The following is a 22,176-nucleotide window of genomic DNA, read 5'->3' on the forward strand; positions in this document are numbered from 1 at the left end:
TAGCGAAAAATGCTGAAAGGAGTTACGAGGCCGATTTTGATAAAAACTAAAACTGCAACATTAGTTTTTTAAAATATTTTTTTCCTTAGCCGGGAATCGAACGAGTTCATTTTGAAAAAAATTACACCTCTATATTATTCCACTATCTTATAGTGTCGCTTATAAGGATCAAATTCTGGGAAGTAATGTTATGTGACAAATTAAAGGAAAAGGAAAATTTTGAAGAAAATACGTATTTTTCCATACATTGGCATACTAATCCTTAAGGATTATACATAACAAATGATTTATGTATAATTCTTTAGAACATACATAAGTCATACCATTCAAGAATTTGTTGGTTAATCAACTAATTATTCGATGTTATGACTATGACATACGGCTTAGTATGAGGAAGTAATAGTTACCACCAAATAAGTTTTAGGATTTATTTTTTAATGAAAATAGATAACTGATTAAATAGTAAATTCTTATTGTTTGTTGTTTACAACTTCGTTTCAACGTTAAATATGATTTTCTATATCTCTTATTTTAGTAATCACTCGGATTTGACTCTAAAAAGTAATTCTTGCAAATTGTCAACTTTACATCTGTATTAAACGAAACTCCACCCATAGCTAAGTCGGACATAAAAATATAAATTATTGAGAAACAAAACGTACATTTCGAATGATTAGAAACATTGAGCCAAAAAAAATGTTAATACACGAAATATTTAAATTGATGAATGGCGGGAACTTAACTGCCAAATTAATATAAAAAAATGTGTATTTTCTTCAAATTGAGGCTTTTCCTTTAGTTTGTCATTTATCATTACTTTCCAGATTTTGATCCTTATAAGCAACACTATCCGATAGTGGAATAATATAGAGGGTGCATTTTTTTTTCAAAATGAGCTCGTTCAATTCCCGGCTAGGGAAAAAGTTATTTTAAAAAAGTAATGATGCAGTTTTAGTTTATATAAAAATCGGCCTTGTAACTCCTTTCAGCATTTTTCGCTAATCCTTATAGTTTCGGATTTGGCCCTGAAGGCCCGATTTAAAAATTCACCCTGTATTTAATAAGTAAATGAAAAATGTTATATAATCCCATCAATTTATTATTAAAAAACATTTCATTCAGAGGTTCACATTTTACGAATATCAACAATATTAAACAGTACAAAGTATAAAACATTGTAGTAACACGGGTAACTAAGAATTATTCATAAAACCTATAAATATTGTAAAAATATAATTGTAATAACCTAATAACTAATTATATCGGAATTTATTAATAATTTAAAATTTTAAAAGCATTGCATAAGGATCCAAAATTAAATTTATTCGTTACTTATAATTATTGTAATTTTTCTTAAGACTCCATACAATTTGAGATCAATTAAACAGTAACTACTGTATATAGTATAGTATTCAGAGATTACTACGTCGGTTGCGCTTGTGCAGCGTAAACTGCACGACAGATTACTATCTAACAAAATCATAGGAATAAAATAATACATTATAAAAAAATCATCATCATTATGCATTTAACAATTAAAATGTGTATGCTATTTGATATACAGTTATCATACATACTACATACATACATACATACTACTGTACTAGAATAAAACAGTACTACAATCCTAACAGTGGTCAATTAGATGAATTTAAACCCTGTGGATAGCTGAAACCCAGCGCAATAACCTATCTACTGCAACAGCTACCTATCTATCTACTAGTATTATACATGATACCAAACTTTATTACCATTGAAAAAGCGTCGCATCCACGCAAATCTTTTCGGTTTAATATGACGCATATTTATCGTATTGTGACGTCAATATACGCAATACGTATATTACATCCAGTATTACACAACAATATGGATCGTAAATATTTACCTTTCAAGGCATATATTTATGTCACAATTCGTTTCTATCCTGTAATAAAGAGCATAGTGGGACAGAAGTGACCCGAGGAATAGAGGAACTTCTAATTCTGTGTGCGGCAATAAAGTTTGGTGTATGTACATTCTAGTATATTTACAGTCCTAGGGCCGGCACCGCGTTGTACGTGGCGGGCGTGCAGGCCTGGCGCACGCTCATCTCCCACGCGTCTAACAGCTGACCGACCGAGCAGGACTTGGGTAACCTGTGAAAGAGATTTTAATTTTGATATAAGAAATTGCTAATCAGTTGCTAAGCAAAAACTGTTCATATCTATTACTTTTAAATGTTAAGATTTGACTGGTTCTATCTTTCAGTGAGTAAGGTAAATGGTACTTATTGTAAACATATTTTGTAAATGACTTAAGAAATATGCACTTGTGTCATTCAGAATCTTGTAGCGCCATCTTTTGGCGAGTTGCGGGAAATTACTACATATGTAAGGACTAACCTGATGCACTGGGTGTCCATGACACGTTGATTTTCGTATGGAAGACAAACAAAACAATGTGTTATGTACCTGTTGTCACAATCGCGTTGTGTCGAAACAGATCTACCAACTTTCAAGTGTGCCGTGACATCACGTGCAGCCGGCACACGTGGCGCACGTGGCGCACGTGGCGCGGCACTGACCTGGCGCAGCGCGCGTCCATGGCGCGCTCGACCCGCGCGAGGAAGGAGTCCGGCGCGTCGTGCTTGAGCTTGGGGCGGCGGCGGGACGGCGCGCCGCGCGGGTAGTCGCGCGGCACCGCCACGTGCACGCCGGCACACGTGGCGCACGTGGCGCGGCACTGACCTGGCGCAGCGCGCGTCCATGGCGCGCTCGACCCGCGCGAGGAAGGAGTCCGGCGCGTCGTGCTTGAGCTTGGGGCGGCGGCGGGACGGCGCGCCGCGCGGGTAGTCGCGCGGCACCGCCACGTGCACGCCGGCACACGTGGCGCACGTGGCGCGGCACTGACCTGGCGCAGCGCGCGTCCATGGCGCGCTCGACCCGCGCGAGGAAGGAGTCCGGCGCGTCGTGCTTGAGCTTGGGGCGGCGGCGGGACGGCGCGCCGCGCGGGTAGTCGCGCGGCACCGCCACGTGCACGCCGGCACACGTGGCGCACGTGGCGCGGCACTGACCTGGCGCAGCGCGCGTCCATGGCGCGCTCGACCCGCGCGAGGAAGGAGTCCGGCGCGTCGTGCTTGAGCTTGGGGCGGCGGCGGGACGGCGCGCCGCGCGGGTAGTCGCGCGGCACCGCCACGTGCACGCCGGCACACGTGGCGCACGTGGCGCGGCACTGACCTGGCGCAGCGCGCGTCCATGGCGCGCTCGACCCGCGCGAGGAAGGAGTCCGGCGCGTCGTGCTTGAGCTTGGGGCGGCGGCGGGACGGCGCGCCGCGCGGGTAGTCGCGCGGCACCGCCACGTGCACGCCGGCACACGTGGCGCACGTGGCGCGGCACTGACCTGGCGCAGCGCGCGTCCATGGCGCGCTCGACCCGCGCGAGGAAGGAGTCCGGCGCGTCGTGCTTGAGCTTGGGGCGGCGGCGGGACGGCGCGCCGCGCGGGTAGTCGCGCGGCACCGCCACGTGCACGCCGGCACACGTGGCGCACGTGGCGCGGCACTGACCTGGCGCAGCGCGCGTCCATGGCGCGCTCGACCCGCGCGAGGAAGGAGTCCGGCGCGTCGTGCTTGAGCTTGGGGCGGCGGCGGGACGGCGCGCCGCGCGGGTAGTCGCGCGGCACCGCCACGTGCACGCCGGCACACGTGGCGCACGTGGCGCGGCACTGACCTGGCGCAGCGCGCGTCCATGGCGCGCTCGACCCGCGCGAGGAAGGAGTCCGGCGCGTCGTGCTTGAGCTTGGGGCGGCGGCGGGACGGCGCGCCGCGCGGGTAGTCGCGCGGCACCGCCACGTGCACGCCGGCACACGTGGCGCACGTGGCGCGGCACTGACCTGGCGCAGCGCGCGTCCATGGCGCGCTCGACCCGCGCGAGGAAGGAGTCCGGCGCGTCGTGCTTGAGCTTGGGGCGGCGGCGGGACGGCGCGCCGCGCGGGTAGTCGCGCGGCACCGCCACGTGCACGCCGGCACACGTGGCGCACGTGGCGCGGCACTGACCTGGCGCAGCGCGCGTCCATGGCGCGCTCGACCCGCGCGAGGAAGGAGTCCGGCGCGTCGTGCTTGAGCTTGGGGCGGCGGCGGGACGGCGCGCCGCGCGGGTAGTCGCGCGGCACCGCCACGTGCACGCCGGGCACGCACGGCAAGCGCACGTCGTCCAGCTGCGCCACCAGCGAGATGCAGCCGTCAGAACCGCCCGGCAGCTGCATCGTCTCCAACGACACCTAGAAATTTCATTTATTGGTAAAGTTATGAGATCATAAAAGCATTCGGAGCTCAAACAATGCAATCCATCTGACAGGAAATAACAACGTCCATGTCGTGAACCCATTACTGTCTCACTGTTGGGTATGGGTCTCCTCTCGGAATGAGAAGGATTAGTCTATAATTCATACGCGTATAGGTTGGCTAAAAGAAATGATACAGTGTACTCTTAAAAATAATATCAAAGTTTACTAGCAGCGTTGTCATGATACCAGTCGGTAATTAAGTCACAGCGCATGCGTTGCAACAACACAGTGAAAAAATAGAGTAATTATTACCTTAAACCTGGAATCCAATCTGGCTATTTCACCTTGCAACACATCAGGAATCTCCAATCCGGAATCATCTATTTTCGGTACTTTCGCCGGTAGTGGAAGATTCCTGAAAAGAAAAGATAGAGTCTATGTGGCGGCTTCTTTAACTTGACACATTTTTATTTTTGTCAATAATTTAATTTGGTTTATCAGGAACTGTAAATTTTGTATCTGTTGTTTTGAGATTCGACCACAGTAGTTGGAACAATACAACAACAACAAAAATAATCGTGGTTCGTATGCTTGAGGCACGTCCGTTTCTCGCCGCTACCGAAGTAAGACTGACTCGAGTCAACCAGCGTATTATACAAATAGCGGGTAGTTGTTAATACATATTAATATACAAATGGTGGGTAGTACACCACAAAATCTCTGGTAATACTGCCAACTATCCTTTTCTGATATTTTTTTATTTAAAATATCTAAATTAAATGCAATCACTTACTTGATCTCGGGCCCGTTGAGAGCGTCGAGGGCGGTGCCGAAGGTGCGCTTGAGTGTGTGGTTAGCCAGCGGCGACTGCAGGCAGATGTTCACAACTTCTAATAGCGGGTTGAAGATCTGCTCCTGAAGCAATCACCAAAAAATATTACTAAGTGCAGAGGTTCTCAACCTTTTCTATATATCACCGAATTAAGGAATCAATTATTAGTTATTTCTAAAAGATACTATTTCGCCTGGAAAGAAAGGTCCGGCAATAACTAATTCCACACCTTGTGAAACAAGTCAATGTATGATCTGTGTTATTTCATCTATTTTTTATGATCTGTATGACTTACAATAAAATGCACAATTTAAACTTTTAAAGCATCCCATTAGTTTAAAAAAAGTTGTTTTTCTAAAAATCATCCTCTAAATAGGATAAATATGTATAAAAATATGTATGACCACTGTGCGCGAGTCCTCAATTAATATGATTACAAAAAAACTATTCCTTTGTTAATGGGAATAGCATTGTGGACGGGAGTAATAAATTATGGCTTAACAATGATCCCTTGCTACAAAGGGTTCCTGCCTTTAGTCGTGCGGTTAGAAAAGTGATCATCATACTTTCCCGGGCGGGAATCCCTCGCTGCGCTTGAAGTCCAGCTTCTCCAGCACCACCTCGCACTTGATGAGCGTCTCCAGCGGCATGCGCTTGTTCGGGTTCGAGAGGATGTCCAGGAGATTCTTCATCTTCGTCAGTTTTTCAACATCTGCAATATGAAAAAAAATGTTAAGTGAAGATTCCATAGTACCAATAATAAGAATTTATTACTTACTTCTGGAATATTCTATTGCTTATAAGTTTTTCAACATTTATTGTTCACTTACTTTGTTAATGTTTATTACTTATACACTTGTAAGAGAAAATTTGTAAGTAATTTATTACTTCATTAAAACTCTCATAACAAAGCTTATAAAAAGTAAAACAAATACATAATTATGTGACTATCGTGTTGCTTAACAAAAGACAAAGATATTATCTATATAAAATATCCTACACAATGACTCTGATGTTAATATTAGTTTTAATCATCCATAACCGAAGGTAATAAGAATTTAAAACATCTAATTAGGACATTTTCAGTGATTCATTTGTAGCCTTCTTTCTTTACTTTTAGAATTAATTATTTTCAAATAATCAAAATTATTTTTGATATCATAATAAAAAAAAAAACGCAACAACTCACTCTCTCCCTCGCTGACCATCCGGTGCACCATCCGCCGCAAGGGCTCGATGTACTTGGAGAGCTGCCTGACCTTCTCCCTGTAGGCCGCCTCCTCGCCGCCCGGGGACGCCACGCCCGCGCCCACCGGCGTGTTCAGTGATGATGACGGCGAGGCTACCATGCCCATGTTCACGCTGCTGTGGGGAATAATTAATGGTTGAATAAAGAATATACATGGTGTGACGTAACGTTAATTACTATGATAAATATTAATACATGCATATCATATTTTATTCAAAACTTCATTAGGTGCGCTATGACAGAAAATTAATTTGTAACATTTTTTTGTTTAGTAATTGTTTAATCTAGCTCGTATAGATTGATAAACGTATTTTTTGTGTGGAGTATGTCTGTAGAAAGCACTGTATTTTATTTCTGAATAGGTTCGATATTCCACCTTTTAGAAAATATTATTCTGAATCAGTCGATCAGTGCGACCATTGACTAATTAACTATATATAAACTAAAACACAATATTCAAAATAAATCCTATTATTGTGATTTCTCTTCTCACGCAATTTTATTTTTTAAGACAGCTCAAAAACCATCCACCAAAATAATTAATTCATTTGCTACTTACCGTTGCTGTGATACATGATGCTGCAGATGTGGCGGCGCCGAGGGCGAGGGGCTGCCCACCCCCTGGCACGCGCCCAGAGCTCCCAACGAGGACATTGGGGACGCCAGCGCGCTACCTAACACTCCGCCACCTGGAGACACCATATACCAAATAAGCTTAGATAATAAATATAAAATTGTACTTATTTTTTAAAGAAATGGTTTGAATAAAGTTTTTTACGTATCCTATTTATTTTTCAATGTGAAATGTACTCCAACTTCTTTGATATGGCAATATGTTATTATGATATTTATGAAATTAATTAGTATTCTCAAGTCATAAGATATGATGGTCTAAGTGGCTGAATTAAATATTTATTGATTTCTCTTATGTAGTTTCATATTCAATATAGTGCAATATACAGGGTTACTGATAATTCGATACATTCCCTTGGAGGGGTAAAAGTAGAGCTCATTTGCAATAGGTTTTGTCATTAAGTACCCTAGCCGATAGTGATTTGTTTTTGAGATATTCAAGTTTTTGTGTTTTTATTTCTAAGTACCGATTTCAGGCAAAAAATAAAATGCTCCTAAGTGAATGTCCTATTTTGATCCTATTTTTGTGCATAATCTTATACCTAACATCGCAACACTTCCTTAAAATGACAATACGCTGTAGTAGTACCCTTAAACTTTACGTTATGGAGGTCAATTTGCTAGAGTTCAATAAAAAAAACCATTTTTATTTCCACTTCAGAGTGATATTGCATATAAAGGATGTATGGAATGTGTCGTACAAATTATTAAAATAATAGCCCTATTTCACTAATAATGTGCTTTACCTGTGGCGAACAATAAGATTCTAGTGCAGTATGCGAATCCGAAAATTACTGATGTTCTGAGTAGTTGTTTCTAGCTAATAACTTTTTTATTAAAAAAATACCGTAATATTTCGTAGCACTTTGGATAGCTAGTGAAATAGGGCTATTATTTTAATAATTTGTACGACACATTCCATACATCCTTTATATGCAAATTCACTCTGAAGTGGTAATAAAAATGTTTTTTTTTATTGAACTCTAGCAAATTGACCTCCATAACGTAAAGTTTAAGGGTACTACTACAGCGTATTGTCATTTTAAGGAAGTGTTGCGATGTTAGGTATAAGATTATGCACAAAAATAGGATCAAAATAGGACATTCACTTAGGAGCATTTTATTTTTTGCCTGAAATCGGTACTTAGAAATAAAAACACAAAAACTTGAATATCTCAAAAACAAATCACTATCGGCTAGGGTACTTAATGACAAAACCTATTGCAAATGAGCTCTACTTTTACCCCTCCAAGGGAATGTATCGAATTATCAGTAACCCTGTATACTGCAAGTTTACTATTTATTATTTTTAAAGAATAACTGAAAAAAACTATATTTAAAAACTGCTTGTTGATAACTGACCATTATTGCATTATATAAAAAAAAATTGAAGTTTTGATAACATTGTTTCAGAATTTCGTTTACTATAAAATATATGTAGTTATTAAATGTTACTATGTTAGAAAACTTTACATCCATCTATCCATAGCAAGCATTGGACAATTTCCTATCAACTCACCCATGTTCGGCGAGGAGGCGGAGGGCGAGGGGCTCTGCCGCAGGAACTGGTTGGGCGGGGGCGCGCGCGCCGCGTAGCCCGCGCCCAGCATGCCGCCCTCCGGCTTGTTGCCGCGCTGCATGTGCAGCATGTTCATGTTCACCATCTGGCTGTTGCCCATGCCGCCCACTGGAACATCACGCGTGGCGCCACGTTATTGGAGTGGTAACCGAGCATGCCTTCCACCTAAGAGACTACTGCGGCCCATGGACATTTGTAATCAATCTCAGATATGATATCAGATTTGTTGCTATCTGTCAGGACTAAATTGGAACGCCTCAGATTTTTTTTAATATAGGAAGAGCAGACAAGCATGCAGTCCATCCGATGGTAAGGCTTTTACCCAAGCACTAGATGTGCTTGGGTAAAAGCCTTACCTCATATAAGATTAGAATTCTACGTGAGGTTAATCACAGATGTGTGAGGACTAAGTTGGAACACTTCGGATATAAGTATGTCTCCCTTACCACACGCTTCAAACCGGAATACAAAGCAGCGCTTAAACACTTGTTAATAGCCAGATATAGACGTGGCGATGGTCCCTCCAGAGTCGAACCACAAAGGGTTCTACCAACTTCAAATCGGAGTTTAACTACGCGTGTTATTCGAGTGATAGCGGAAATGATAACTACATCGTAACTCGTAATTGGGAACTATTCGAGTCATTTGACATTGACGGAAACTGTGATACATTCTTATCATCACCAGTGGGTTGATGATGCTCTATATTTGAAATTTATGTACTGAAAAACTCAGGCCTCCTGTGTAAATATTTAAGCACTTAACAGAATATAAATGGCGCTATCAAAGTCGTCATGTAGCATGTTAATACGTTTACTATGTAAGTAGTTTAGATAAATTAATACAAAGTAGACAATTTGTTTCATCGATAATAACACATTATGATGTATATAACAACAAATCAAAGGGTAAATTGAGTTGATAAGATAAGAGACATACATACCTACAATGGTTCGATGAGGGAGTCAGTGTTTTATGCAAAACAAATCAAAATAAATAATACATTTAATATATTTGTAATCAGAATGATTATATGAAATATAAATTCCTTATATATTATTCTAATATAAATATTAATCTTAATCCTATATTTCACGAGTTAATTTAACAGAAAAAAAACATTAAGTCTAAAAGAATAATAACAAGGAAATAGAGCAACAATGCTAATAATAATAATATTAATATTTCTTCGTTAAAATAATAATTTTTGGTAACAAAACATATGGTAACAAAAATATGGCAACAACTAGTACTTATAATAAAAACAAAAATCCGACTGCTTAAAATTCTAGCCTAGCCTACTCCGACAATTTGGCTTACTCCAAAGATAGCTCATGTTTTAAAATCCGTTAAGCCGTTTGGGCTTGAGGGCATGCCAAAGTATAGGACATACGTATGTCTTGTTGTGTATATACAATGTACATACTCCCAAAAAATATTGCCCTCAGCCCTTTACAAAATCTCTTACGTTACAGATGGAATTTCCATCTGATATAAATAATGATTATAAGTCACAATGCCAGTAATTATCAATAATACAAAAATTATGTAAATCGATACAAATGTTAATACATTTTTATTCAAATATATGTTTGTGATACAATTATAAGCACATGTGCTTAAACTACGTGCGATTTACATTGAAATAACATTTACGAGTTACGATTCTATTAACTAATTATATTACAGAAATTGTGATTGATACAAATATTTTCATCATGATTTTCAGACATATACATATAGCGGACAAAAATTGATCTACAGCAATTTTTTCTCCATATCTTGATTTTCTAGTTTTTTCTAGTTTTGCTAGTCCGCTCTGAAGTTGTTGCGAGCAGGTGTAGTCATACAATTTGCTATGGCGACGCGATTCATTTCTATATTCAGAGCGGACTAGCAGTTTTATACGTACTATATACTATAACACAATAACTAAAGTTGTTTTAACATTAAAATTACAATAACATGAATTTATTTGCAAGTCTCATTTATTTATATATCAAAAAATGTACAGTGACTAGCTTAAATGTACAATGACTAGTTTCATAATTTTGCCTATTATATAAAAATACATGATCAGTAAGAGTTTGGTATTTTTACATAGTAGCTAAAGTAATTCGTTTCAAGATCACGAATTGCAAGTAAAACTAAAATGCTTTCTACACTCACAGCCCCACACTAGGATTCCCTGCATCGTGGGCGCTATGGACACACACAGAGACAAATACACAAACACCCAGACCCAGAAACAGAAATCTAAATTCATCATTTAGAAATCTGTCTGGCCGGGGATCGAACCCGGGACCCTCTGCGCGTCAGACTGGCATGGTGACCGCTCTTTAATGTGACTCTATTTAAATCTACACAATATTAGTAATTCAAAATGCAATATTGAAGATGTATAGATAATCTAAGTACGCCGGGTGAGTTGCGTTAGGGCGACCGCTAAAACTGGCGCGGCTTCAATGTTATCCGGATATTTGCAGATATTGCAGATGTTTGTATAGGCCACCCTATACAAACATCTGACATTGCACCATTGCACCATTGCATTGACACCCTATGCAAAATTAATCACCCAATTTTGTTTTTGAATAACTTTTGTACTGAATAACAAAAATATGTGGATTAATACAAATCTTTACCAGGACCTGTAACTTTTGTTCGCTAATTAGAAAATATGATATAATCAAGCTCTTAAGGAGAATATTCGATTTGAACGCGAGGTGTTATCGGCGGAAATCTTAAGGAAAGTGGAAAATATGATAAAACGGGTACAAATTGTTTGTCAACGCTGGTGGAAGACACTTGACAGATATCATCTTTTCTAATTAGCAAAAAAGTTACATGTCTTGCGCAAAATCACTTTTTTATTTAGTACGAAAGTCATTCAAAAAACAAAACTGGATGATTAATTTTGCGCCTTCTTGTATTGATTGATTTTCAGAAACAGTCATTTGTTGACACTTTCGTGAGCGATTTGTCAATTGCCTCAGTTAATAAGTTTTTTTGGTAATACAATAAAATAGTATCTTAAAAAGTAGACCATACATATTGCGTGTTCCATGCGACGGCCCTCCGCGGGGGTTCCCAGGCGCCGTGCTGTCAGTTTTAATGGACGCCCTTAACACATAAGATTACTCATTCCTAACAAGAAAATGTACCCAGTTTTGAGAATTGAAATAGTTGCGTAAAAAAGTTTTGCCACGTCTCCGTGCTAAAATATCCCTAAAATATTTGAAGTAATTATTTATTTATTATGTAAATTACGCAGTATTAGTTCTTTATTCGTAAATTTTCTCTAAAAATGTTTTTATTTGTCAAGAATTCAAAAAAAGAACTTACAATAATAAGCCGCTTGTGGCTTCATTCAATTTCAAGGCGGCGAAGTATCTTTACTAATCTATGCCTTAACAAAACTGTTTAAGAGAAGAGATGCAGTACGTATACAAATTGATTAAACTTTTTGTAAACTGTTATATGAAACTTGTATGTGCTTTCCAATTACATTGTTCGTCTAAAGACAGTTGGCGATTTTAACATCATTTTAAAATGTAACTCTACTTACGATACGCGTTTTTTAATTTTACGATCCATGCAACTCGGTCGAAAAGAAATTAATATTTGTTACATTTTAAAATGTCTCAATTCCGCGATAATATTAGTCTAAAATCGTGTATTTTAGATTCCATGTATAAACTACATACTGTAAAAGTTACATATTGTATACCATACACAAAGTTAAAAAGTCTCTCCCTGTATGCGAGTCTTTTTAGCGTTTTATTTACCCAATCGCAATATCTTCTTAGGCTCAGGATACTTATTATTAATTTTCTTAATTATAGTAATCTCGTTCATATCAATTTGAATTCTTTCCACTGAGTTCGAAGAGTCAATCTCAGGAATGATTCGCCATTTTAACGTATTTGCTTCTACAGTAATGTTTTTTTTAATTTCAGCTTAATATTTTCTATAATACTTCTGGTCTTCATTTGTGGACATCATTTCATCACCATCATTCGTTAACATTGATCAACACATACCCTAATTATCATATTCCAAGCCTTCATCTGGACCTTCAACTTTTATATTCGAAGGGGCAATCAACTCCGATTGAATATTTCTTTCTTCAGCATGATTATCTGTTGTAGCTTTTAAATTAATTATTTCATCTTTTATAGTGCGTATGTCTTCGGATATCTTGTTTGTGAACTCGCTTTGTGCAGTAACAAGCATTGTTACCATCTCCATCATTTCAGACATTTGTCTTCTTATCTCACTCAATTCAGTTGGAATATAGTCCTCCGAATACCTCCGTTTTCTACGGATAGTGAGTTTAACATTGCCCACTTGATATTGAGGATAATCTGTTGATGAGTATGATTGACAGTAAATACGTCCTATTTAAAAATGTTATACACTAAAACATATTATTAATTTGAAAACAAAAACCTGACATAGTTTAGGTAGTTTTGATACCTGCAGCACCTTATAGTATTTTCATTTCTATTGTAGAATGTAAATTTTATTATCATTTTTTAAGCACTCGGCTTTTTTGTTTTTATAATAAGTAGTTTATTTAAATGTATTTTGATACCAATATTTTAATGGTAAAAATTTTCCCTTCCATCCCCTATTTTTATCATTCTCACAAGTTAGAGAAATTCAATAACACTGCATTAATTAGAATGCGCTAATGACCTTAGGGTCATAGAGCACACCAATAAAACATGCTCTCGAAAAACATTACTCTAATGGCATAATAAAAAAATGGTTTAAAAAAATATTTAATCAATGTACAAAATAAATCACATAAAAGTATTAAAACAGATGATGAATGCATATTAATGATTAATATTTAAATTACCCATTTGTCCAGCTAGCTGCCCCTGCATGTTGTTAGGCGCCATCTGCCCGCCCATGCCGCCCACGACCTGGTTGCACTGCATCTGCCCCACAATGGTGCTGGCCCCTGACATCGGTACTTGCATGGAGTTCGACATGGACATGTTGGGCATCATCTGCCCCTGCATGCCAGGCCCACCTAACTGGTTCTGCAGTTGGCTCCCAATAGGGTTTCCCATGCCACCCATACCGCCTCCCAGGTTGCCCATCTGTCCACTGCCCATCTGACCCTGGTTTGGCACCATCCCCATTGAACCACCCAGTTTGTTTTGTAATTGCATGTTCAATTGTGGTCTCTGATTCAAGGTCTGGAGTAAGTTTGTGGCTGTTTGATTTTGGGGACCTCCTTGAGACACTATGGGACCTTGTTGCCCCATTTGGCCCTGCATGCCTCCCATTCCTTGGTTAGGTCCATGCACTCCCTGCTGTTGCATTTGCCCTTGGCCCATGTTCATCATCTGGTTCCTTGTGCCCTGTGAGGCTAGGTTTTGGAGCGCGTTTAGGGGATCTGGGGCTAAGCCTGGTTGATTATTGGGTCCTTGTGGTGCTTGGCCCGGTTGGCTCTGCTGAACTTGATTACTGGGCCCAGATTGATTAGGTGGCATGTTGGATGCAACTTGATTTTGTTTAGGTTGGGCTAAAAAGAACAACAGAAAAATATTTAAATGCTATAATCTTTTATTATATTGGATTGTACAAGTAAAATAATGTAAATATTTTTATTATATTATGAGGATGCACATATTGATAAGATTAAGAGTTTATATTTATATGTGCCGGCATTTTGCAACTACAGTTAAATATGGCTGGATTGCCAAGAATTTACTATGGAATGGAATATTTGGTGTTTATTATTAAAATTTAAAGCAATAAGACAGCCAAAAAATTTTACTACATTAATACAAGTGTTTTCATGAACTGTTACTTACACATTTCTCTAACATGGAGTATGAGCTTCGCCACCATGTTCATATACTCATCTCGGGTGTTAGCCTTCATAAACACATAGTTCTCCATCTCACTGCTGTTCCTCGCAACTTGCATCCCCGATCTTTGAATCACTTCCTCACTGTAAAATGAGATGTAATATCATGTAATATAATTTTTTTCTATAAGAATAGCAGACAAACATGCAATCCACCTGATGGTAAGTCACTACTGCCGCCCATAGACATCTGTGATCAACCCCAGATAGGATAAGATATTCCTACCTTAAGTCAGCCACAGATGAGCCACTACCCTTGAGGATTAAACTGGTATGCCTCGGAAAAGTATATCCCTTACCACAACCTTCAAACCAGAACACAACAGCGCTTAACATTACTATTACACAAATAGGTGTGGCAGTGGTGCTGCCAGAATTGATCCACAAAGGATTCTACCACGTTCTAAACCCTTAAATGGTCACCTTTTGTGTTTTGGTTAAAGGCCACAGGAGGCCAGCTGACTTACATATAAGGCATATCTTTGTTCTTACGAGCAGCACCATATATTATGTGATTCTCTGGTGCCACAGCTATTTCTGCCTAATAACAATGTGCGTTCTGTGTTCTGTTCTGGTGTGGGACAAGTGATATGATTTAAAGCAATCCACTGTAGTGACTGGGGTTGATTACAGATGGCAGCTCCCATTAACCATCAGGTGGACTACATGCAGATATTTATTCATCTTAGTCCTCAGAAATAACAACGCAATTGCGATCGGCTTCAGGTATAATGACTGTTCTTTATGCAGTTGGTTAGAAATCGACGTCCATTACTTACATTTTAGCGACGACGCTTTGCCTAAAGCTCTGCGTCTGCCAGTTATCATCCGACGCCATAGTGTTGAACTGCTTCAGATTATCCATTGTGAGACACTATCACTTGTAGCGTCGCTTGTAAAATGTTATAATTTCTTGTAATAATACAATACACTATTTTTATGAAACAAGATCAATCACAAAACATTATAGGAGTTTAAATGCAACTTAAAATGCTGTACAATTTAGTTAATTACACTTTGTTATTGTTTGCCTCTCTTTAAAATTAATCAATATTCACTTCGTCTTACTATATTTCATTTTAATTTCACAGACTTATAAGCTTGAGCTTTCAAGTCATTTAAGTGACACAACACACAGACAATCACTAATCAGACACTGCGATGTGGGTGGCGATCTAAGATTGATTAATCGAAGAATCGATTTTTTGCATCAAAACAATTGATTCTTCTTATCGATCTCCAGTAATGGATCGATTCAGTGAATTGATATTTCATCCTACAAAATCGAAATTCGATTTTTTCGAAGTTTATTGAATATGAACAAATGTGTTATAGACAATTTTTTGCTGTCGGATACGTATTACAGTGATTGTTTGGTCCTGACGACTTTTTTCGCTTGCTTCGCCTCAGAATAGATCAAAGGTCGATTTTAGGAGAATCGATTTTTTTGTCAATCGATTTGTCACACTTTGATTCGAATCGATTCAAAGTATGAATCGCCATCCCTTGTTTTGTTAGGAGTCATTTCTGTTTTTTCATACTGAGTATAAAAACATAGTTATCGGACGTACATTCTATGTTTTTGGCCTTTCTATTTAAAAATATATAATTATACTATGTCAAACTGGCACGTTTGTTTAATATTGTCAAATCTCAATCTGTCAAAGTCAAACTCGGCTAAAACAAAAAACGAGCGATAATCCGTATTTTGATTCAAATTTCAATACAAATACAATTATTTTATCGAAATACTCAATTTTATCGGCATTGCTGTATTTCAATACGTTTAAGCGTCTAGAATGGCGACCTCGACTGTGTTGCGGGTGAAACGCCGCTTGGAGGATAACCCCCAAGATGCCCTGGTCCTGCTGTGTAAACGTATGAAAACTGACGAGGAAGAAATATCGCCCTCATTGTTTGTATTCCGCGGGACGGTTGATAATCAGGTACTGTTTAATGAGATTGTTTTAAATGCCACTATGTTGTGGTTTAAAAGATGTGGACACTTACGACGAAAACATTTACGACGTAATACGAGACGTTCTACCTTATTCAATAGGGATACCTGGCTAGAGACGGAACTTTATCCTATCTGGAGTTGATTACAGAAGTCCACGAGAGGCGAAGGCCACTTACTGTCAAGTGAATTGCGTGGTTGTTTACTAGAAAACATTTAAGAGATGTGGGAAGAGCAAACATATACTGCTTGCTTAATTTCTCCTTAAAAGGGTAGTAACCCGCATCAGCAGAGCTTATAAATGTGAAAATTTTAAAAATCAAGTGTCTATTTATTAGGGTTTATTAGGGTAGACAATGCAGGCTTAGTGTTCCGTTTTTACCCTTTGAGTACTAACACCATAAAAACTACAATAAAGCCACCCAGTAAAGAAGTTAAAAGAAAAATGTATCTGATTTTACAATTTCTTATTTACTCAAAATATTTCAGGAAGCAACACAAGTGAAGACTGTAGTCCCTAAGATAGGAGTGAAGCTTAAATCGGCCACCAATGTCAATGACATCATCCAAAAAATAAGGCAGGAGAAAAAGGAGTCAGCTTCAGACAACCGTTACGAGATTGTCCATTGCAGTAGAGGTATAAAAGAAGACAGTAATACAGAAGACAATGACCTATTCGATTTGGTAGACTTGCAACTCGCAAATGTTTGGTCGGGTGATGTTAAATACACATATGATTTGTACACACCTGCTAAAGAGGACTTTGACATATCAATGCTGGATAATCTTGTTAGGTGAGTATGCTTATGGATTGGGTTTTTGATTTATTGGGTAGTTAGGTTCTTTTTTGTAATACTTTTACACCCCAAAAAACAATCAGTCTTAATCAATTTTTGCTTTCCAAATTTTGAAAATTGTCAATTTTTGTTTACCTTTGTTTACTTTGTTTAATTGTAAATTTTTGAACAATGTTTGGAAAAATTGGTTAAACTGTTAAGCAACTACTGCCTAATGCCTATGGACTTAAGATTTTTTTTTAATAGAACAAGAATTTTATGTAATTAACTGCAGATACATAATACATATGTCATCTGGAAATTTGAGGATTTTAATCCCAAAATACTTTATTTGATACATACTGTATATATTTAAAAAATTATATGACTTTTGATTGATATGTTAATAAATGTGAATAATATATTCCAGCATAGAGAATTACGAGACCAGTCTGATCTTTGGCACATACCGTGAGGCAGGAGGGTCTGGGTCTGATGAGGAACAGGATGATGATGATGATTCTAATGATGAAAACAACTGGAGGAACGATTATCCTGACTCAGAGCCAAGCAGTATTGACGAGGATGACATGATAAAAGCCATGCAAAATTGTGATATAGGTAAAAGATAATTTGATCAGGTTTTTTCCTAGGTTGTCTAGGTTCTAGGAATTAAAATGACTGTGTTATTAATACATATGTAATCATGTTGTTGTAATACTTTTTTCATTATAAGTCATACTGCATTGTTTAAAATGTATACCATCATACATATTTGTAGCGGATTGTTGCAAAGTAGTTTTAATCCTAACTTTATAAGTCAATTTAAAAATTATAATGTGTATGTATAAATTACAATATTAATAGTTCTGTATTGGACATGTGCAAACTTAATCTAACATATCCTTTGCCTTTTTTCGAAAATTGATTGTTGTTACTTATATAAATATTCAAGTGTAACTGTTTTTGTTTCAGAGGATGATCTATCGAGTGACACAGGGGAGGATAAAATATATGACGATCCCCCAGACTTGTTCAACGAGGATGTCAAACGTTATGGCATGGCATATGCAAAGTATAAGGCTAAAGTTCAATCTGAGGAGCCGGACCTAAGTAACAGTAACAACTATGTACACTGTTCGAAGGTTAAGGACTTGGATGAGGAGGCAATTGATGGGTACAAAGATGACAGTGATGATGGATTCTACTATGGACAGGAAGAAGATACTCAGCAGTTCAGAGAGCAGTATGAGGAGCAGGATTCGTCAGATGAATACAGCCCAGATTGAGTTGCTCTTTTTTAATTTTTAATACAGTTATATTACACACAAAGATTATATTTTATATATTTAAGACCACATTTTTTAAACGCCAAAGGCACTACAATGACACTGTTTTGTCCAATGCATGTCTGTTAAGTTTAATACTTCCAATATAAAAAATAAATTTTATCTGTGGCCGACATGAAAATAAGAGACATTCTCAAACTCACTTGAAGTGCAGACCTTATAAATTAATTGACTATTTAAATTACTCATGATTCTGACTTGTGGTTAATACAATCATATCGAAATAATCATGCATGAATGTGCAAACATACTATGAATTCTTGAAGGTTCTTTAAATATTTATAAAAAATATGTTATGGTATGTTATTTCTTTAATAACAAATAATGCACTGATATTAGTATAGTTTTTTTTAGTAAATCCATAAAAAGGTATTTTTTACGTTCGTTTCTATATTGAACATTTTACATTGTCACTATTTAAGATCTGTTTAAAAATAAATGGTTCTTAATCATTTTTGTATTTTTATACATATTTTTGAGAATAATTATGTCAATGAAAGTAGGTTTCTATCAAAAGATTGACAAAAAAGAAAAATGACAAAATCTTGCAAAAATATGGTACTTATTAGAATATGTTGACGACGAGGTGTAATAAATAAACACAGCATAATATTATGTGATAAATAATTTATTGTCGGGCGTATTTTTTACAATATCATTGTATGCCTACATCAGTTTACGTGTATTATCACTTTATTCAACATCCTATGATTACAATTTTATTTAATCAGTAACGAATCACGCCATATATTTGCCGCGTATTTATCTGTCAAATCGCCACAGACTAAATAAACTGCGTTCAAACAGAAATGTAAATTGGTAAAGGTACATTGTATCTCAACATTTTTGAATAGTTTAGTTTATGGCCATTGGTACAGATTGCGGAAAATTTAAGCGATTTTAATGTTTACATTTTTGACTAACAATGAAGTTGAGAATGATTTTATTTTATATACGTCAAGCCATAACTTTATTCGAGAATTTCTTATATTTAAACACTATTTTAACAGAGATGTATGGCACGTCACATCAGATGCTGGATTGCATAATAATTGCAGTTTCATAATGTCATGATGATTTACGTTGCTATGTACAGTCGTAAACAAAAGTATTACATAGTGTCAAAAATAAAAAATGCGTTTTATGTAATAATTTATCAGTTTTAAGTTACAGTTGAAAAGACTTGAAATAAATAAATACTTGTTTAAAGGTAATCCAATTTGTTATTCGTACTTTTGTTATCGACTGTACGAAATATAATGATCACTTTTAAAGTACATAGATGCAAGATCAACATTACGATTCATCGAGACTTATTCCAAAGTTACAGACAGACGAACACAAATGAATACACAAATTTATATGTAGGTAGGTATATCTACGGAATAAGTCTTGTATTCACTTAAATTCTATAACTATAATTAGTGAGATACCTATAAATGCAAATTACGATTAATCTAGCGATGCTTTGGCATAGACAAAACGTGGTATTTTGCGAATTAATGTCATTAAAGATCGTACACACTTTTATGGACTATTTTAATATACTTTTACCCTTTGAATTTGCTAATCGAATATAATGAAATGAAAAATAATTGTTATTGTTGTTTGTTGATTATTAAATATTTTATAAGATATTCTAGGTATATCCCACATATATTCTATATGTCTGTATAAAAAGCCTGGCTCACAAGATCGTGTCTATCATGTGCATACAATTTTATAATTAAGCCAGTTTTCATCATGTGAAATCTGGGATATATCTTTGGGATACACCTAAAGTAATTTTTTTCTGTGGTATTAAGTTAAGTGTGTATATTATAATATCTTTAAGAAATTACAACCGCAAGGGGAAGTGATTAAAATACACGTGTCAATATCGCGATATCAGTAAACGTGGAATATTATTATACTTTTACAAAATCAAGACCATATCACAATAAACTATAAACAACTGTTTCAAAAGCGACATCTAGCTTTTAGCTTTGGAGTAATTTTAAAACATTTTCATATTAAAAAGCGGATTAGTGACCACTGGATACTAAAAATTAGATACGGAATGAGCATTAATTGCTTTGCAAGGAATCGGACCATAAAAATCACCTAAGAATAATCGTTAATATTAAACAAAATTAACAACAAAGAAAGAACAATCACTTAGAACAAATGGTAATAAAATTTAGTTACAATGCGATAATATCTTTACAAATATTTACAATTTGGTATCTTTAACGTATACTAATACAAAGACGAAAGACGTAACTTCTCTAACTATATGAATTTACATAACAATTTTAACATTTGAGGCCTTGTATGTACACCGCCGAAGTTTCATTCGTTCTGATCACCTCAGTCATTCACTCGTTCACGTACGAAATAAAGATTTTGCATTTCGAAACATCAATTTGGCTTTGATATGCAATACAAGTCTTAAATCGAATAACTTTTTTATATATTCAATAGGTATTATTATTGCACATTATTGGAATATAAATCAAAAAGAGACTACATTCTTAAATTTCTAGATTTAATTACAAGTAAAACGCTCGTGAAGCATGAAAGCGTCTGTTGATATGCGAGCTTTAAAGGATAAGTTAAAAATTCAGATTCTTTGAGAAGGTTTAACGGGTGCCTGTCAAAGATTTAAACTGCTAGAAATGCCCTCACACCGATCATTCTTATTTAGCCGTCGCGTTTACAATATTTATCGGGCAACGTGTAGTGGTGTACTTGAGAAGTTAAATTGGAGCGAAGAAATGGAAAGGAATAGTTGTAAGATTTGACAAGGAGTTTCATAGGCACGTTTTGCACCAATGTCCATCGTTAAAATAGAGTTTGTATTGGTCTTTATTTAAGTTTTATGTGGTTATGTTCGAACCTCGTTTTAGTTCTTATACGTTTTATGTGTTTATTAAATGAATGTACTTTATGTTCTTGTTAAATTACATTTTTTTACATGTTGAGTTCTCTAACATCGTTGTCGACAAATTTTGATGCGAGGGCATATCTTACGATTTAAATCTTTGGAGGTGCTTTGGAGCCCAGTTCATAGAACAGGCGCGTCGTTGACCCTCGGCGCTGGTACGTTGTTGTTCGCGGCCGCGTCCTGGTTCACGCCGCTGCAGTAGAACTGCTTGTGGGCCTTATACGTGTTCACGTATTGGAACGATATGTTACACGACTTGCAGTAGTTCGGCGTTTCTTCCGCCTCGGCCTCTGGTTCTTTCTTAATGTCAGCAGGAGGGATGGGGGAAGTCTGCTCCTCGGGTTCAGGGTTCTCGGTAGCGTGGACGAGCCGCGCGTGCCGCACCACGTTGCCGCGGTACGTGGAGGTGTAAGCGCAGCTGCCGCAGCGGTGGACGCGTTCGCCGCCAACCGCTGGGCTCGGGGACGTCGCCTCGCGATTGTCCTCTTCGAGAACGCAGGCAATGTAGCTCTCCTCCTGGAATTGGAAAAATAATCAATCGTTAATTTTAACTGACAATTTACTGTATTATGGAATTGAATGATAGTGTGTCAGTAAACGAATCTAAAAATATAGCACCTCTTTAATAATACGTGTTTGCACATAAACGCAATTGTGACTAGGATAATTAATAACCGGTTACAAAACAATTACTCCCGAAGAGAATTGAATTTAAAGCCCTCGGG

General features: G+C 37.8%; 3 protein-coding genes across 5 annotated transcripts in view; 1 reads left to right on the top strand and 2 right to left on the bottom strand.

The window, feature by feature from the left end:
- Positions 1–1,898: 1,898 nt before the first annotated feature.
- Positions 1,899–15,611, bottom strand: MED15 (mediator complex subunit 15). Its single transcript, XM_073080232.1, has 11 exons — positions 15,223–15,611; positions 14,388–14,527; positions 13,421–14,095; positions 8,494–8,661; positions 6,901–7,030; positions 6,282–6,457; positions 5,659–5,804; positions 5,054–5,175; positions 4,573–4,675; positions 4,031–4,254; positions 1,899–2,135 (listed from the first exon to the last, which is right to left on the bottom strand). The coding sequence occupies exons 1-11, from the start codon at positions 15,306–15,308 to the stop codon at positions 2,027–2,029; spliced, it is 2,079 nt and encodes a 692-aa protein (XP_072936333.1). The 5' UTR covers positions 15,309–15,611; the 3' UTR covers positions 1,899–2,026.
- A 476-nt stretch (positions 15,612–16,087) lies between these two features.
- Positions 16,088–20,055, top strand: fs(2)ltoPP43 (female sterile (2) ltoPP43). Its single transcript, XM_073080369.1, has 4 exons — positions 16,088–16,389; positions 16,890–17,194; positions 17,607–17,797; positions 18,152–20,055. The coding sequence occupies exons 1-4, from the start codon at positions 16,243–16,245 to the stop codon at positions 18,463–18,465; spliced, it is 957 nt and encodes a 318-aa protein (XP_072936470.1). The 5' UTR covers positions 16,088–16,242; the 3' UTR covers positions 18,466–20,055.
- The window catches only part of ush (Zinc finger protein ush), a 224,650-nt gene continuing 221,611 nt past the window's right edge, over positions 19,138–22,176 (bottom strand). For all 3 annotated transcript variants that reach the window (XM_073080363.1, XM_073080362.1, XM_073080364.1), the window contains exon 3: positions 19,138–21,967. In XM_073080363.1, coding sequence (XP_072936464.1) covers positions 21,572–21,967 — 396 coding nt within the window. In that variant the 3' untranslated portion in view covers positions 19,138–21,571. The remainder of the gene's footprint in view (positions 21,968–22,176) is intronic.

The sequence above is a fragment of the Epargyreus clarus genome, unplaced genomic scaffold (assembly GCF_041222505.1).
Source record: "Epargyreus clarus isolate Ecla_fem2 unplaced genomic scaffold, WU_Ecla_fem_2.2 ptg000015l, whole genome shotgun sequence".
NCBI lineage: Eukaryota > Metazoa > Arthropoda > Insecta > Lepidoptera > Hesperiidae > Epargyreus > Epargyreus clarus.

Excerpts from the sequence above, each read along its gene's own strand:
- MED15 (XM_073080232.1), bottom strand. The coding sequence starts at position 15,308 with ATGGATAATCTGAAGCAGTTCAACACTATGGCGTCGGATGATAACTGG. Across the intron at positions 14,528-15,222 it reads CAAAGCGTCGTCGCTAAAAT|TGAGGAAGTGATTCAAAGAT; the intron begins GTAAGTAATGGA and ends CTCATTTTACAG. Across the intron at positions 5,176-5,658 it reads AGGGATTCCCGCCCGGGAAA|GAGCAGATCTTCAACCCGCT; the intron begins GTATGATGATCA and ends TGATTGCTTCAG.